Source organism: Sarcophilus harrisii, chromosome 1 (assembly GCF_902635505.1).
Source record: "Sarcophilus harrisii chromosome 1, mSarHar1.11, whole genome shotgun sequence".
NCBI classification, from domain to species: Eukaryota; Metazoa; Chordata; class Mammalia; order Dasyuromorphia; family Dasyuridae; genus Sarcophilus; species Sarcophilus harrisii.
The window spans coordinates 658,941,806-658,958,837 of NC_045426.1; the positions used below are offsets into that span (position 1 = coordinate 658,941,806).

The window sequence follows — 17,032 nt, forward strand, 5'->3', positions numbered from 1 at the left end:
TTCCCTAACTTGAGAAAGAACATAAAAAGCACTGAAGACATTCTAGGCACAATAGATATTTCATTAAACATTACCATATCAAACTGAAGTTACCAAAAACTGTTCATGGAAAAAGTTACCAATACTGTAAATAATACATAGCATACTATTCAAGAAAATAAAGCTATCTTTATTCTCCCCAAGAGAAGCGATATCGTGTGACAAAATTAAAAGCAAGTTATTGCAACAGATGGCCCTAGGAATATATGCCATTCCTCTGGAGAAAAAAATAATCTTCTAAAAGGCAGAAGTTATATTTGCTGAGCATCTAACTAAACAATTAGATGATTTCCAGATCAAAAGTATATCTGTCAATTTTTTTTTTTAAGGATCTCAACAAAGCAGAAAAACTCACCCTGAGTGTTAGCAGCTCCAGTGCTCCATGCCCCATAACCTAAAAGAAAGAGACAAAGTTATGGACCTTTTGTCTGACTGAGAAAAAGCAAACTCCTCTTAGGAATGAATACAATGCCTAAAAATGGTAAAAATCTAAAATATAATTTTTTATTGATTTAATGTTATGAGATGCTAACTCTCCTGAATTATGTAACAATATTTATCTTTCCTTGTTAATCCTTTATCTATTGCATTGGGAAAAAGTAGGTCAGAAAATTTAGCCAAGAATTAATGCATGTGACATGGTCCAAATGGAAAAGGGAAGGAGAAAGCAGAGCTGTGGGCTCAAAATCTGAATCAAATGGCTACAATACTGACTTGCTTGGTAGCCCTGGCAAACCAAGTTTCCATCTCTGGGTCAATGCTTCTTCAATTCGGCAAAGAAACTAATGGGAGTAATGTTTACCAGGATACTGTTGGAGAGGAAGCCAAGCAGACAAGAAGGTCTAAATAGGCCACTGCACCAAGATCTGTCTCAAGGTGATGAAGGCCTGAGGACATGTGGGAGATGTAGGAGGAGGGGGAAGAGAGGCCAGGGTGCACAGATGGGCAACAAGAATACCAAACTTAATTTTCTCCCCTTTTTATTTTTTTATTAAAGTTCTCCTTTAAATCCTCATCATTACATACAGACTATTATCTTTTAAGTTAATGGCAAGTTTTGAGGGATTGGATGACTCAGTGAAGGATCAAAATCATACATCTTTCAAAATATTCAAGTAAAAAGCACATTTCTAGAGAAAATCTTAATCTTAACTCCATTGCAATAATGGAAATGGACCTCAAATCTCAACAATACAAACACTTCTATCACAAACATACCCAGTTCCTGTTCTCTGACTAAAGAAACCTGAGAGCAATCTAAGCTCAGGTACTAGCTATATCAGGTGAGCTGCTAAAACCCTCCTTTAATGACAAAAGTAATGCCAAACACATCGAAGAGAGGATGATCTGAGGAGCAGAACTGGAAGGGCAATCAAGTAGCACTTCCTCATTTTATAGAGGAGGAAACTGAGGCTTAGAGAAGTGAAACATAAACATTAAGTGCCTGCTAAGTGCTAGGGATACAATTAACAAAAATAAAGTCCATGAACTCAAGGAGCTTACAAACTAACAGGAGAGGAAGTATAGCCAGAAGGAACATCTTGTTTCACGGAGTTGAAACCAAGTAAGGCAGGAGATACCAAGTAGAGTTGGAAAGATAGACCAGGTTGTACCTTCTAAAAGGAAGGAATTAGAAGGAATTTGGTACTCAGCCCTTTAATTAGAAGGCAGAGAAGGCTGAGGGAGATAAATTCTGTCAAGGCTGGAGTTAGCAACATGGTGATGAGACTAGATTATGGGCAGATAGTAAAGCATAAGATAGAGGGCAGGGTCTGGAGTCAGAAAAACTCATATTCCAGAGTTCCAATCAGGCCTCAGCATTTATTAGCTGTGTGACCCTGTTTGTCTCAGTTTCCTCCTTTGTAAAATGGGCTGGAGAAGGAAATGGCAAACCACTCCAGTATCTTTGCCAAGAAAACTCCAAATGGAGACATGAAGATGCGACTGAAACTGATACTACCTTCTTTCATTCATAGATGAAGAAACAGGCTCACTTCCTCAAGGGCATTAAGGTAAATAAATCAGAAATGGGATTTGAACTGGGGCCTCTTACTTCAAAGTGTTGTTTTCACTGTAACATCAATTCAGGTCATCAGTTCCTGCCTCCTTAACATCACGTTGAATGGTATATAAAGAAGAGACATTTCTGGAGATTGTGTTGCACTTCCCATCATTCAAGGAGTGTAAACTATTAGAAGGACCAGAGGCTAGAAGGGATTCCAGAGTTAATCTAAGTCCAACCCCTTATTTTTGGATAAGGAAATTAAAACCCAAGAAAGTTAGGTAATTTAACCATGATTACTTTTAAAATAAAAGTCAAAGACAGGATTTGAATTCAGTTCCTCTGATCTAAGGGCCTAGCATCTGTTCCAGGTAAAAGAGTATGCCTCAAGAGAAGAGAAATGGGTAAATTTGGTTGGTCTACAAAATACCAACATAAGACTTTAGAGAAATAGAGCTACTTTAACAGTGGTAGGGTTGCAAAATGCAAAATGCATGTCATGTGTATAGAGAATACTCACACAAATGAAATAAAAGGTAATGCAAAGTGCAAAAGTCCCCTGGATATTAAGAACCAAAGATACAATTGGTGTAATTAGTAGTTAGCTTGCTTAGGGGCTAACTATACTTTTGGCCCAAAGGAGAAGAGATTATTTAGGATTATGAAGCTTCTGCTAAAAAAAAAAAAAAAAAAAAAATATATATATATATATATATATATATATATATATATATATATAATATATAAAATACCTTTGAAAAGATTTTATAATAAACATGATACAGTTTGACAATGTTTGATATTTAAAAAAAGTTATCATAACTTATAACTTTCCTCCTATCCATTAGATAAGAGCTGCTCAACTAAAAGCATAAGCTGAATTATGAGTCTGAAGCAGTTCATGAGAGAGCTTAGACCTAGACAGGTGGGCTATAGTAGGAAGAAGTTTATGGAAGCAAGACATCATGAATGGGACTCAGAAATCTTGAAATCATGTCAAAATAAAAGTGAGAGAGGAATAATATCAAGCTGTGCATTTCAAGATTTTAGTTGGTCATTTGTTTCTGATTCTAGAAAAAGAAAAGAAAAATCCTTTTCTCTCCCTCTTTTCTCCAACTCAGGGCTCTATACTACAAGAATCTACAATTGCTATGACTGTAGGCAGTCTTGACATACAAATCAATTCTGAAGGAATGATCCAACCACAGAGCAGCTATTACTCCATAAGATAATACCCTCTCCTATTACTATTATCAGACCTCCTACCAGGGCTCAAGAGGAAGAACTCCATGACTGGGTTGCTATCAATACTATATGAGCCACCCACCTCAAAAATTACACTGAATTCCCTGAATTCAACTTGCAAACTAACTGGCCTCTTTAACATTGTTTCTAAGGGACAAAACATTACTAGCATGTATTACTAGTTCCAAATAAACCATCATTTTTAATAACAATGATAATGGGAACTGCCTGTACCTGCCTCTCCATAGCAGGGCCTTTTATCAGACTGATTCCTTATGAGATTACATTATCAATGACATAAAAGAACACTATGGTCTATCTCCCACAGTAGTAGAATCACAAAATGTCCAAATTGAAAGGCACCAATGATGAGTCTACAGTTCAAAATATAAAGGGGAAAAAATCCTTCTTTTAGTCTTTCAAATCTCAAAAGTGAGCATCCAACCTTTCTTAAAGACCTACAATAATGGAAACTTAACTAACTCTTCAGAAAAGAATGTCCTAATTGCTAGGAAAATGTTCCTTATATTGACAGCCTAAATTTGAAATACTGCAACTCTTGTCCATTGCACCCAATTGTCACGTAGCAGAACCAATTAACAGCCCTTCCTTGAAGCCTGAACTATCATGTCCTTCCAAATCTTCTCTATGCCAACTTCTTTATATATGGCATGATGTCCATCTCCTTAAGCATTCTGGCTGGCAAACTCCAAAATTCTCCAGGCTGTGTCTCCTTAAACGTGAGGCCCAGAAATCAACATAATACATAAATATTCTGATACAATCAAGTTACAGTAAAACCCTCATCACCTGTCATCTGGGGTACTGCCACTCTCTAATTAGGCTCTTCATCCAATTTTTCCCTTTTATAATTCCTTTCTCAAGAGCTGATAAATAATTTTCCTAAAGCTCATGTTTAAAAATGTCACTCCCCTGTTCAAAAAGCTTAAGCCTATCTACATACTTTAAAAAAAAAAATCTGGCATTGAAAATCTTACAATTTAGCTCAAGCCTATATTTCTTGGCTGTCTGATTACACATTATTTCTCCTTTGTGAAGTCCTAATCTCCTAAAAGTAATTAAGAGACAATTATGATCACCTTAGGAAGAAATGAGTGACAATTTTGTGGGTGACGAGATGAGGACATAAGATGTGGTACAAGCAGATTTGACAAGGCTTGGCAACTAATATAGTACTTGAGAGAAGGATAAAGGACAAGGACATAAAACTGGGATATCTGTAGGAGGGATGGTGGGTCTTCTCAGCAGAAACAGATCTTTGAAAGAGGGATAGTTTCAGGAAAAACATAGTAAATTATGTTTTAGACATGCACAGGAACTTGACAACATATGCCCAACTAGAATTCAGGAGACATGTTGAATGAATATTTTAATATAGAGGCTGGTGAGCTCTGTAAAGAAGAAAATAAGAGTAAAGGAAGACCTAGGACAAAGTTCTGAGTTATACTCATGTTACGAGGTTGGGGATGAATCCCGATTCAAGAAAAGGAGACAAAGAGTGGTGAGACAAGAAGAGGTCACGGTACAAAAACTATGGGAGAAGAAAACACTGCAAAACTGATAGAGAAATCAAGGAAGTTGAGGCCAGAGATGCTATTATTCATCTTAGAAAGAGCAGTTTTAGTTGAGTTGTGGGGCTGGAAGCCAAATTGAAGGAGTTTGAAAATTAAGTGGGAGGTGAGCAAATAGAATTTGGAAAACTTAGGTAGTAACCTTTAATAGGAGTCTCTTTGTGAAAGGGAAAAGAGAAATAAGATAATAGTGTGAAGAGATGACAAGGTCCAGTAAAGAGTACTATATATTGTAAGGATAAGGATGGGAGAGACTAGACCAAAAGAAAGGAAACCATTAGACGGATTAAAGAATAGGAATAATCAAATGCTCAATTTCTTGAAGATGAGATTGAGAGTATAAAATTCTTCCTTAGAAGTCTGGAATAAAAAAAGTAATGAGCAGGGGGATGACCTGAAGTGTTGAACAAAGGCTAGAGGGAAGTCCCAGGAAGATAAAATGAATTTTCTAGGTGGCAGATGAACTCAATTTTCTAAATTTGGGCAAAAAAAAATTTGTGCAAAAGGAGAGAAAAGCACTAAAGGTCTGGAAAAGCTACTGGACTGAATAAGAGAAAAAGTCAATTCGGAAATAAGAGAAAGGAAAATCAGCTGTGAGATTTCACCTCACACCCAGCAAATTGGTAAAGATGAAGCAAAGATGGAAATAGTAGGGTTGTAGAAAGATGGACCAAGAATGGAGTTATGAAGTCAGTTCAATAATTCTGGAAAGAAATCTCTAATTACGTAAATTAAGTTACTCAGATATCCACATCAGAAATTTAATTGCTGAGAAGACATCCCAAGAAGACCAATGACAAAATGAGAAGTTCCATATACTTGAAATATCAATACATTTCTGATTCTTTGCTACTATAAAAAGTGCTGAACTTTTTATAGTAGCAAAGAATCAGAAACAAAGTAGATGTCCTTAACTGTGAATAGGTAAACAAGTTTAAAGTAATGTTATATTATTAATGCTGTTAGAAATGATGACTAGTATGAACACAGAGATGCATGAGAAAATGTATATGAATTGATACAAACTCCAGGACATTTCTCAATAGACAAAACCACTCTGACCCCATTTTTTACCTTCCACTTCATCTACCCTTCATTATGAACTAATAGAACCAAGAAATTAATACACAATGACTAAATTATGAAAATGCAAAGATCACCTACCCAAAAAAAAAAAAAAAAGTGAAATTGAATGTTGTGAAATTTATGATGATCAAGGCTTGGTGCCAAGAGAAGACATTTTTCCCAATAGTACTTGATTTTTCCAAATACATGTAAAGATAGTTTTCAACATTCATCTTTGTAAGATCTTGTATTCCACATTTTTTTCTTCCTCCTTCCCTTACCTCTTCCCCTTCCCCAAGATAGCAAGCAATCTGATATAAGCTACACATATACAATACTTTTAATCATATTTCCATATTTGTTATGTTGCACATGAAAAATCAGACCAAAAGGAGAAAAAAAAACTACCAGAAAGAAAAAAAAGCTGAAAATATCATGCTTCAATCTACATTCAGTCTTCATAGATCTCTCTTTGGATGTGGATGGCATTTTCTATCCCACGTCTTTTGAAATTGTCTTAGATCACCACAATGCTGAGAAAAGCTAAGTCTATTATAGTATTGTAGTAATACTACTGCACCACAATTTTATAGTCCTTTGGATATAGTTCCAAATTGCTCTCCAGAATAGATGGATCATTTCACAACTCCACCAACTATGCATTATGTCCTAGGTTAGCATTTTTACCCACTAATATTTACAACTATTTTTTTCCTGTTAGCTTAACCCACTGGATAGGTGTGAAATAATACCACTGGATTTTCTTAATTTGCTTATTAAGAGAAGACATTTTTTTCTCCTTTTTGAAACACTATATAATCAGGCTTTTTTATATGTAAATGTGGTTTGTTTAATTGTTTTTCCTCTTAAAAAATTCTTGGTTCTCTGGAAGGGAAAGGGGAAAAAATACTATAGGAAATGTAGATGATATCAGAAGAAGGGACTGATAAAAATGTAAATTTAAAAAAACCAACAAGACAGAGCAATACAAACAAAAAGCCCTGATCAGGGAATAAATAGATTGCTCTGCAGTGGTGATGGCTCAGCTAATATTAAGATGATAAAAATGAGTAGTGGGCACAATATTCAGGTGACTTCAGTAGCAGACAAAAATGGGGAAAAGGCAGGAGGGCGGGATTACTCCAGAGGTGGAGTCTGATAAAAGATTCAAGTGCAGGATTTTATCTAATTTAGTTAGCTAACTAAATAACTTCAAGAACAGAGAAGTGGCCTTGGAGCTAGGGTGGAATCTGTCTCTTGAAACTCAGGAATGTAAGTCTGGGCAAGTCTATTAAGATTAACCTCTTAAGAGAAAAAACAGGTGTCCAATGACATTAAAATGTAACTCAGGCATATTTAACAAAATAAATAAAAATACAACATAGAAAGTGTTCATTTGTAGTTTTCCAAGTCAACATGCATTCCAAAGAGATCAGTTTCGATTAGAGTTTGACAACTCTAATTGCATCAGGCAATTCTCTAAGATTTGGTTGGTTGCTATCTAATGACCAAACTGACCAAATGACCAAATGACATCACTGTTAGAACTGAATCACAATGTGTCTGACTGGGTGAGCAGAGCAATCTGATGCCACAAATCAGAGACGCATAGTCCTTATGAACATTTGGGGTGACTTCTCCAACTTTACTCATCTTGTGTTTCTTCCAAGCAAATTCCAATTTGCTTTGCCACACTGTGAGGTCCTATGCCTGTGTCACAACTCAATCCTAAAGTTTTTAAGAGAGACTCCATTAGCCAACATCACACTATCCATATGTGGAAATGTCAGGAATTAAGTGACTTGAATAGGATCACACAGCTAGGAGGTGTTAAATGTCTGAGGCTGGATTTGAGAGGTCTTCCTGACTCCAGAGCAGACACTCTCTCCACTGTATCATCCAGCTGCCCCAAAAGTTAGGGATGTGGTGAATAAGTTCACTTATGTTGACAATCTACTTTCCAGGGATGTCCACATGCATTGCCAGAGCTAGCTGTAAGACACTGTAGATAAAGTGCAGGCCCAGTAGCACAGCATTACTCAATACTACTGAAATCTCAGATCTAATTCCCATCCCCAAATTCTGTGTTAATACCTAGGTAGTCTTATGGAAAGGGAAACTAGAGCAGAGATGACAAACTAAAAGGACAAAGAGGGGATGGGAACTGGTGGTCTCAGTGAGGTATAAGAATAGTTTTAGAGGATTTCTGAGATGAAGGAAAAGATGAACTGATAAGAACTATCAGAATTTCAGAGTTCAAGATCACATATTTATGAAGCAGTGAGATCTAGGAATCCAATTATCCCTCTGGGGGATGAAGATATAGAAGAGACCAATTATTTAAGGGGACATACTGAGTATGAGAGTGCAGGATTGTGGGTGGATTTTTAAAAGTACAGTACAAGTATTAACGGAAAAAGAAACAAGAAAAGACATGATAATAGCCTACGGGGTCAGATGACACCTGCAACAAATACTGGATCACTATGATACATATAAGGGAATGTTGTCGAGTGATGGTGAAAGGAATAAGGAAGCAAGAAGTATATTTGCTACTCCTTCAAGACCTTAACAGAAAGAATATCCAGTTTTGAAAAGACTAGCCAGGCATTGACCCACACTTAACACCATACACCAAGAGAAGGTCAAAATGGGTTCATGACTTAGGCATAAAGAATGAGATTATAAATAAATTAGAAGAACATAGGATAGTTTACCTCTCAGACCTGTTGAAGAGGAAGGAATTTGTGACCTAAGAAGAACTAGAGATCATTATTGATAACAAAATAGAAAATTTTGATTATATCAAATTGAAAAGTTTTTGCACAAACAAAACTAATGCAGACAAGATTAGAAGGGAAGCAATAAACTTGGAAAACATTTTTACAGTCAAAAGTTCTGATAAAGGCATCATTTCCGAAATACAGAGAGAATTGACTAATTTATAAGATATCAAGCCATTCTCCAATTGATAAATGGTCAAAGACATGAACAGACAATTCTCAGACAAAGAAATTGAAACTATTTCTAGCCATATGAAAAAATGCTCCAAGTCATTATTAATCAGAGAAATGCAAATTAAGACAACTGAGATACCACTACACACCTATCAGATTGGCCAGAATGACAGGGAAAGATAATGTGGAGGGGATATAGGAAAACTGGGATACTGGTACATTGTCGGTGGAATTGAGAATATATCCAGCCATTCTAGAGAGCGATTTGGAACTATGCTCAAAAAGTTATCAAACTGTGCATACCTTTTGATCCAGCAGTGTAACTATTGGGCTTATATCCCAAAGAGATCTTAAAGAAGGGAAAGGGACCTGTATGTGCAAGAATGTTTGTGGCAGCCCTCTTTGTAGTGGCCAGAAACTGAAAATGGAGTGGGTGCCCATCAATTGGAGAATGGCTGAATAAATTGTGGTATATTAATATTATGGAACAGTACTGTTCTGTAAGAAATGACCAGCAGAATGACTTCAGAAAGGCCTGGAGAGACTTACAGGAACTGATCCTGAGTGAAATGAGCAAGACCAGGAGATCATTATATACTTCAACAACACTACATGATGATCAATTCTGATGGACCTAGCCATCTTCAGCAATGAGATGAACCAAATCAGTTCCAATGCAGCAGTAATGAACTGAACCAGCTACACCCAGTGAAAGAACTCTGGGAGATGACTAAGAACCATTACATGGAATTCCCAATCCCTATATTTTTGCCTGTCTGCATTTGTGATTTCCTTCACAGGCTAATTGTACAATATTTCAGAGTTGATTCTTTTTGTTTACTTATTTTGTATTTAATTTATACTTTAACATATTTAACATGTATTGGTCATCCTGCCATCTAGGGAAGGCGGGGGAAAATTGGAACGAAAGTTTTGGCAATTGTCAATGCTGTAAAATTACCCATGCATATAACTTATAAATAAAAAGCTATTAAAAATTAAAAAATAAAATAAAATAAAATAACCTCAGATAGGTTAAAATACTTGGGAGTCTACTTACCAAGACAAATAGGAACTGCATTAACACAACTGCAAAATATTCATTATACAAATAGAGATCTATCATTCATTGCTCACAGGTAAGCCAAACCAATATAATAAAAATGATAACACTACTTAAATTAATTTACTTATTCAGTGCCATACCAATCAAACTATCAAGGAATTACTTTATAGAGCTAGAAAAAAGTTTCTCTTTAAATATGAAGGAAAAAAAAGTGGGAAAGGAGGACTAATAGTACTAAGTCTCAAAATACATTATAAAGCCATAATCATCAAAATAATTCAATACTGGGTAAAAGAGAGCTGATTGGTGGAAAAAATTGGGTACACAACATACAGAAGAAATAAACACAGTGCCATAGATCCCAAGTATAGAAACAAGAAATCATTCAACAAAAACTGTTGGGAAAACTGGAAGGCAGTGTCACAAAAAGTAGGTCTATACCAATATCTTAACATTATATATTAGTATATAATGTTAAGATATTGGTATAGACCTAAGACAAGTTCCAAATAGACACAGAATTTAGACATAAAGGGTGACATTATAAACAAATCAGAGGAACATGGAAGAAATAAATGCTTGACCAAAAGACAAAGGTTCATAGGAGAAAAAAGTTTTCATTTCTACTTCTATTGCTTTCCCTCCTACACATGAGCTGTTGAACAAAGCTGGAGAAAAAAAATCACATAATTATACTGTGACTACAAATTTATTATAGAACTTAAACTGGACTCTCACTACAAGGCAATCCAAAAGGATGTAAAAACATCTCTCTAGTCACTAAAGCAGGGGTCCTCAAACTTTTTAAATAGGGGACCAGTTCACTGTCCCTCACACTGTTGGAGGGTCGGACTATAGTAAAAACAAAAACTTTGTTTTGTGGGCCTTTAAATAAACAAACTCATAGCCCTGGGTGAGGGGGATAAACATCCTCAGCTGCTGCATCTGGCCCACAGGCCATAATTTGAGGACTCCTGCACTACAGCATCCCACTTCCAATAGTAGCTCTTCCAAAACGTTTCATCCCTCCTCAAACTTTCCATGACTTCCCTTACACTTAAGTTAAGAATCTTACCTCTTTTACTGAAAAAATGAATCCATTCATCAAGTACTCCCTCTACTCACTTCCCCATCTCACCAATATGCCTAACATTCTCTTCTATCACTCTCCTCACATGAAGAGGTAGCCCTTCTTGCCTTCTTACCTCCTTCTACAAGCATAAGGAATCCCATCTAATTTGGCCATCTCCACCCCGTTGCCCTTTTTCTCACCAACTGTTCAATCTACCTAACAGCTATTTCCCTACACATACGCAAGTCTCCTTCATCCTCAGAAAACATAACAAAAACAAAACTTTACTTGAACATCCTGACTAACCACCATCCTTTATTTTTCCTCCTTTCTGTGGCTAAACTTCTGGAGAAAGCTCTCTACAATCAATGCTTTTAATTTTTTTCCTTTCAACCTTAATTCTCAATCATAGGGTTTTCAATCTTATTCAACCAAAACTGCTCTCTCAAATGCAAATTAAGACAACTCTTGAGACACTACTACATTTTTTAGATTGGCTAAGATGACAGGAAAAGATAATCATGAATGTTGGAGGGAATTTGGGAAAACTGAAACACTGATACATTGTTGGTGGAGTTGTGAACAGATCCTACATTGTTGGTGGAGTTATGAACAGATCCAGACATTCTGGAGGGCAATTTGGAATTATGCTCAAAAAATTATCAAAATGAACATACCCCTTAATCCAGCAGTGTTTCTCTGGGCTTATATCCCAAAGAGATCTTAAAAGAGGGAAAGGGACCCAATGTGCAAAAATGTTTGTGGCAGCCCTTTTTTGTAGTGGCAAGAAACTGGAAACTGGCTTAATAAGTTATGGTGTATGAATGGTATGGAATATTATTCTATAAGAAACGATCAAGAAGATGATTTTATAGAGGCTTAGAGAGACTTACATGAACTGATGCTAAGTGAAATGAGCAGAACCAGAAGATCATTGTACATAGCAACATGATTATATGATGATCAATTCTGATGGATGTGACTCTTTCCAACAATGAGATGATTGAGGTCAGTTTCAATCATCTCATGATGAAGAGAACCCAGAGAGAGGCCTGTGGATCATAGCATAACATTCTCACTCTTGTTGTTCATTTGTGTTTTGTTTTCTCATTCATTTTCTTTCCTTTTTGATCTGATCATTCTTGTGCAGCAAGATAATTATATAAATGTTTACATATAATGAACTTAACATACATTCTTTTTATTTTTTAAATTTTTTTTTTTATTATAGCTTTTTATATACAAAGCATATGCATGGGTAATTTTTCAGCAATGACCCTTGCAAAACCTTTTGTTCCAACTTTTTCCCTCCTTCCCCCTACCCAGATGGCAGTTAGACCAATACATGTTAAAATTATTATAAAATATGTTAAATACAATATATGTATACATTTTTATACAGTTGTCTTGCTGCACAAGAAAGATCAGATTTAGAAAGAGGGTAAAAATAACCTGAGAAGAAAAAACAAAAATGCAAGCAAACAATAACAGAAAGAGTGGAAATGGTATGTTGTGGATCACACTCATTTCCTAGTATTCTTTCTCTGAGTGTAGCTGGTTCTGTTCATTACAAATCAATTGGAACTGATATGGATCCTCTCATTATTCAAGAGAGCCTCCTCCATCAGAACTGATCATCATATAGTATTGTTGTTTTACATACATTTTAACATGTATTATATATTGGATTACTTGCCTTTTAGGGGAGAGGGGGTAGGGGGAAAGGGGAAAATTTGGAACACAAATATATGCAAGGATCAATGTTGAAAAATTATCTCTGCAAGTTTTGAAAATAAAGTTTACATTAAAAAACAACAACAACAACAACAACAACCTACTTTCTCCAAAGCATCTCTTCTTGACCTCTCCACATCCTTAAACATTATCTATCCCCTCTTTTCCTTGATAGCCTATTATCTCTAGGTTTCATGACACTCCTTTATCTTCATTGGTTCTCCTGTCAGATAACATTTCTCTTCAGTCTCCTTAGCTGGATCTTCTTCCAGGTCATACTGGCATAACTGGCTAACAGAGCCACAAGGTTCTATCATGGCTTTTCTTCCCTTCTCTTTACTTGATAATCTTATCAACTCTGATAGATTTAAAATCCATTCTATGTACAGAACATTTCTATGTTCTAACAGCTTTGTTACTGCTTAGAAACTATTTACCCACATCCAACCTATCAATCCCACCCTTTGATTCAATCAATCAATAATCAATCAAACATTTACTAAGGACCCACTAAGGGAAAGTACTGTACCTTAGTACATTTGATGGGCGTACAGAGGCAAAAAACAGTCCTCAAGGACTTTATGAATGGAGAAAATAAGCAAGCAAATATAACAAAGCAAGATATATATAAAGGATAAAATATAATTAACAAGGAAGGTACAAGAATTAATAAGGGTTGGGTAAGCCTTCTGATAAAAGATGGGATTTCAGTTAGGATAATTGACTGATTTGAAGGGCAAAACTCAGTAGGCTGTATTAAGGAGGGAGAACATTCATTCCAAAGACAGGAAAATCAGAAAATTTGCCTGGAACTAAGATGAAATGTCTTGTTTGTGGAACAGCCAGGGGGAGAGTGTCAGAGGCTAAGGTATGAAATGCTTCAGAAGGTAAGAGGAGGCTAGGTTTTTTTTAAAGAGCTTTGAATGCCAAACAGTGGATTTTACATTTGATTCTGGAGGCAATGCAAAATTTTCAAATGGTTATACAAATTTCTTCTGAAGAGCATACCCGTACTGTCCTTTATTCCAATAATAAGACCCATCCCATCAGTTCACAATGATACTTATGAGACCAAATTTACCTTTTTGCATTAGTAACTCATTTATCTTGTTTAGTATTGTTTATATTTGCATACAGATTTCTAAGTCATTGCTTCCTACAGAACCAAAAAGCAGAAATGACTTTCAAAGTTATCTAGTCTACAAGTATCAAACACACCCCTTATGGGGGCAAGAAACAGATTTAAATTAATTGAAAAATATTTAACAAAACAAATAAAATACAACAGAGTATAAATAATGTCGCCCTGTGGTTTTCTAAGTCAATATGCAGCCTGGAGCGATCCTTATATATTGAGTGGTCTCTATTTCTAAGAGTTTGACACCAGTGATCTAATCCAATTTCATTTTCAGCTCAGAAGTTAATGTGCTCAAAGTTACACAAGTGGCAAGCTACAAAAATGAAATTTAAATATCACTGCCGACTTCCAAACCTGTACTCTTATGTTAAAACTTGAAGACAAGGATTACATTGCTGATCTCTTTTTCAATGAATTACCCGTCCTCTCAATGTTTATACATTTTAAAGAGGCAGCACAGCATGGTAGACAGGGAGTTAACTATCTGACCAATTCAAGACTTAGCTGGTTACACTACTGGCTTTAAGCTGTCTCTCCCCAACTAAACTTCAAAGAATCTTTTCAAAGCACAACTGAAATACCACCTACTTCAAGAGATTTTTATGAGTCACTCAGTTAGCCTCCCCATCTCTTCGGAGATGTATCCTCAGACATTTCCAAACTGTGACCCTGTACAAGTCTATCTGCCCCAGTAGGCTCATTTGTTAATGAGGCGAGGCTGTACTTCCATAATCCTGCATCTATGCCAAGACGCTTGGGCTAAGGCTGGCGTTCAAAGTCCCTGACCTCTCCTCAATCTACCTTTTTTCCCTTATACTTACAAGCATGCTTCTCATTCCATCACGGCACGCTCCTTTTTGACTAATATATCATGCGCCTTCTCACTTTTCGTCACAGCTCCCACTCCTTCCACCCCGGTCATCTTTTGGAGCAGAGTAATATCTAACGGGATAGGAGGCGGAGTTCAAATAAATCCCTTCCTCTCTGGGCCACATTTTCCTCAAGAAAAATGGGGAAAACAATAGCACCTACCTTGAGAGCCTGGGGCGGGGTAGTGGGGGAACGGGGATGAAAAACTGAGCCGATACGTAAAGGGCTTTGTGAATCTTTGAGCAAGATTACATATCTATTTAAAATAAACGGTCGCAGACATTTAACTGTGGTGTCACCCTGGATAAGTCCCTTAACTGCTATCTGCCAAAGGGCTTGGGGGACCTCCAGAGACTCCCGTTGACACCCAAAGCACGTGGAAGACGACACGTGAAGGGGGCGGAGTCGGCCTCGGGGGAGGGGTCCTCGGCAGCCGCCATTTTGTGTCGCCTCTAGAAAGGGGAGGCGTCCATTTGAAACCCTCGGCGAGAGCAAAGGGCCCCTTCGGCCGCTAGGCATCACCATTTGGAACTAGCTCCTCAGTTACCCCGCGGCACATCCCCTTCACTTCCCCGCCGCTCAGCCCTCAGGCAGTAAGGCCTGCCCAGGCCAGGCTGACCACCTGAACGCAGCGCCGGCCAATCCACTGCGAGGTCCGGCGGAAAGACGGCCGTCCCCACCAATCAGAAAGCCGACTAGCAGCCCTCCTCCCCCCCATGCCCGAAGGATAAATTTTCCTTAATGCTGACATAACGCCGACCCCGACTGCCTGCCTTCCCTCTGCGCTCAGACGACCCTTTGGGCGCCCCGCATTTCTGTCCGCCAGAGCGCTGGAAGAACAGAATCTCGGCTGTCGCCGCAAACTCCCGCCTGTTGGACCCACCTCCGTATCCCGTCTCCATGTCGAGTCTACGGACAGCCAAGAAGAGTTCCTCTTCCTCGACAGCATCAACGCGCATGCGTCAATGCAGCCCTTCCTAGCCGCCTTTCCCTCCTCCCCCGCCGAAAGCCTATTGGCTGTCCCACGCACCGCCTCCTCCTTCCCCAGACCCAAATGCCACTGGTTGTCTCATGGCGCTTGGCCCCGCCTTCCGAAGCTCGAGTGCGCAGTCTCAAGTGTCGGGGAAGCTAAGTGGCGATTCCGAAATGGGCGCCGCCTTGAGGGACGGATCAGGACTACACAGGATCGTGGAAACCGTCATTGGAAAGGTTCGGGGAACTAGGCGCTTTCCTCCGGGACCGCTTAGTTTCCTGCTATTCCCAAAGTACGGTGCCCCGTTCCAGAAGTCGAGCCAAAAGGATCTTCTTCCTTCCCATAATGCCCGAGGTGCAGGAATCGCGCTGCGCCGAAGCCCGGGATGGAATGCCACAGGCGGGGCTTCTGCTTCTCTAAACTTTACCAACCCCGGGTGTTTCCCACCCAACCATCCTACGAGACCGGAGGCAACAGTGAGCATGGGAGGTTTAAGGCCCAATAAGCTATTGAAGAATAATTTCCCTCATTGAATTCGAGCTGGCTGGGCATCCCCCAAGATCCTCTTCACAGCCTTGCTGTGAACGGAAACCTAGATCTTCTGAATGAGGCAAAGTCATATAATTACTTTGGGACAGCTATTAGGAACTCTGATCTCCAGTCTAGATGTGTCTCTTCAGAACTTCTAGAATGTTACTGGGTGACTAAAGAGAACAAGGCGGACCTCTTCTCCATGACTTTCCTTCAAATACTTCAAAGTCAGCTACCACATGTGAGCCTCGTTTCTGGAAACCTTCTTATAACCCCAGAATTACTTTGTGTTCTGGAGTGCCACACCTTCCTTCACATGCTTGTGCCCTCCCCCTTCCTTCTCCCCACATCAATCTAAGGCTGTTAGTCTGTCTCCCTTGCATGGAGACAAACCACAAAAATCTACAAGGAATGAGAAGCAAGCTCTGATGAAGGAACATTTTTCTTTTTCTATCTGAGCTATTGTGGGGAAGGATATTACATCTATTTCTATCTCCAAGTATCACTTCTGTTTATTTACCTTTAAATCCCAACTCAGAACTCACTTATTTAAGGAAGCATTTCCTGAAGTTCAATCTTCTCCATTCTAATTTTCTAAATTCTATTTGGATGCAGATCATAGTATATAGAACTCTAAAGAATAGGCACTTGGTAAAACTACTAAAATACGAAAATATTTTTGAGTGTTAAAAGGGTTCCCCCCAAAGAGTGCCCAGCCTCAATTCCTCCATCTAAAAAGAATTAAAAT

The 17,032-nt window shown here is 38.1% G+C and overlaps 1 protein-coding gene across 3 annotated transcripts in view; it reads right to left on the bottom strand.

Moving 5' to 3' along the window:
• Nucleotides 1-16,206, bottom strand: part of AKAP8 (A-kinase anchoring protein 8) — a 56,646-nt gene extending 40,440 nt beyond the window's left edge. For 2 of the 3 annotated variants that reach the window (XM_012542365.3, XM_003760964.2), the window contains exons 1-2: nt 15,664-16,206; nt 395-433 (exon numbers count right to left, since the gene is read on the bottom strand). In XM_012542365.3, the coding sequence (XP_012397819.1) occupies nt 395-433; nt 15,664-15,739 (115 nt within the window). In that variant the 5' untranslated portion in view covers nt 15,740-16,206. Of the gene's footprint in view, nt 1-394; nt 434-14,731; nt 14,853-15,663 lie in introns of all 3 variants that reach the window. The other variant, XM_031947935.1, reaches the window with a different exon arrangement.
• Nucleotides 16,207-17,032: the final 826 nt, after the last annotated feature.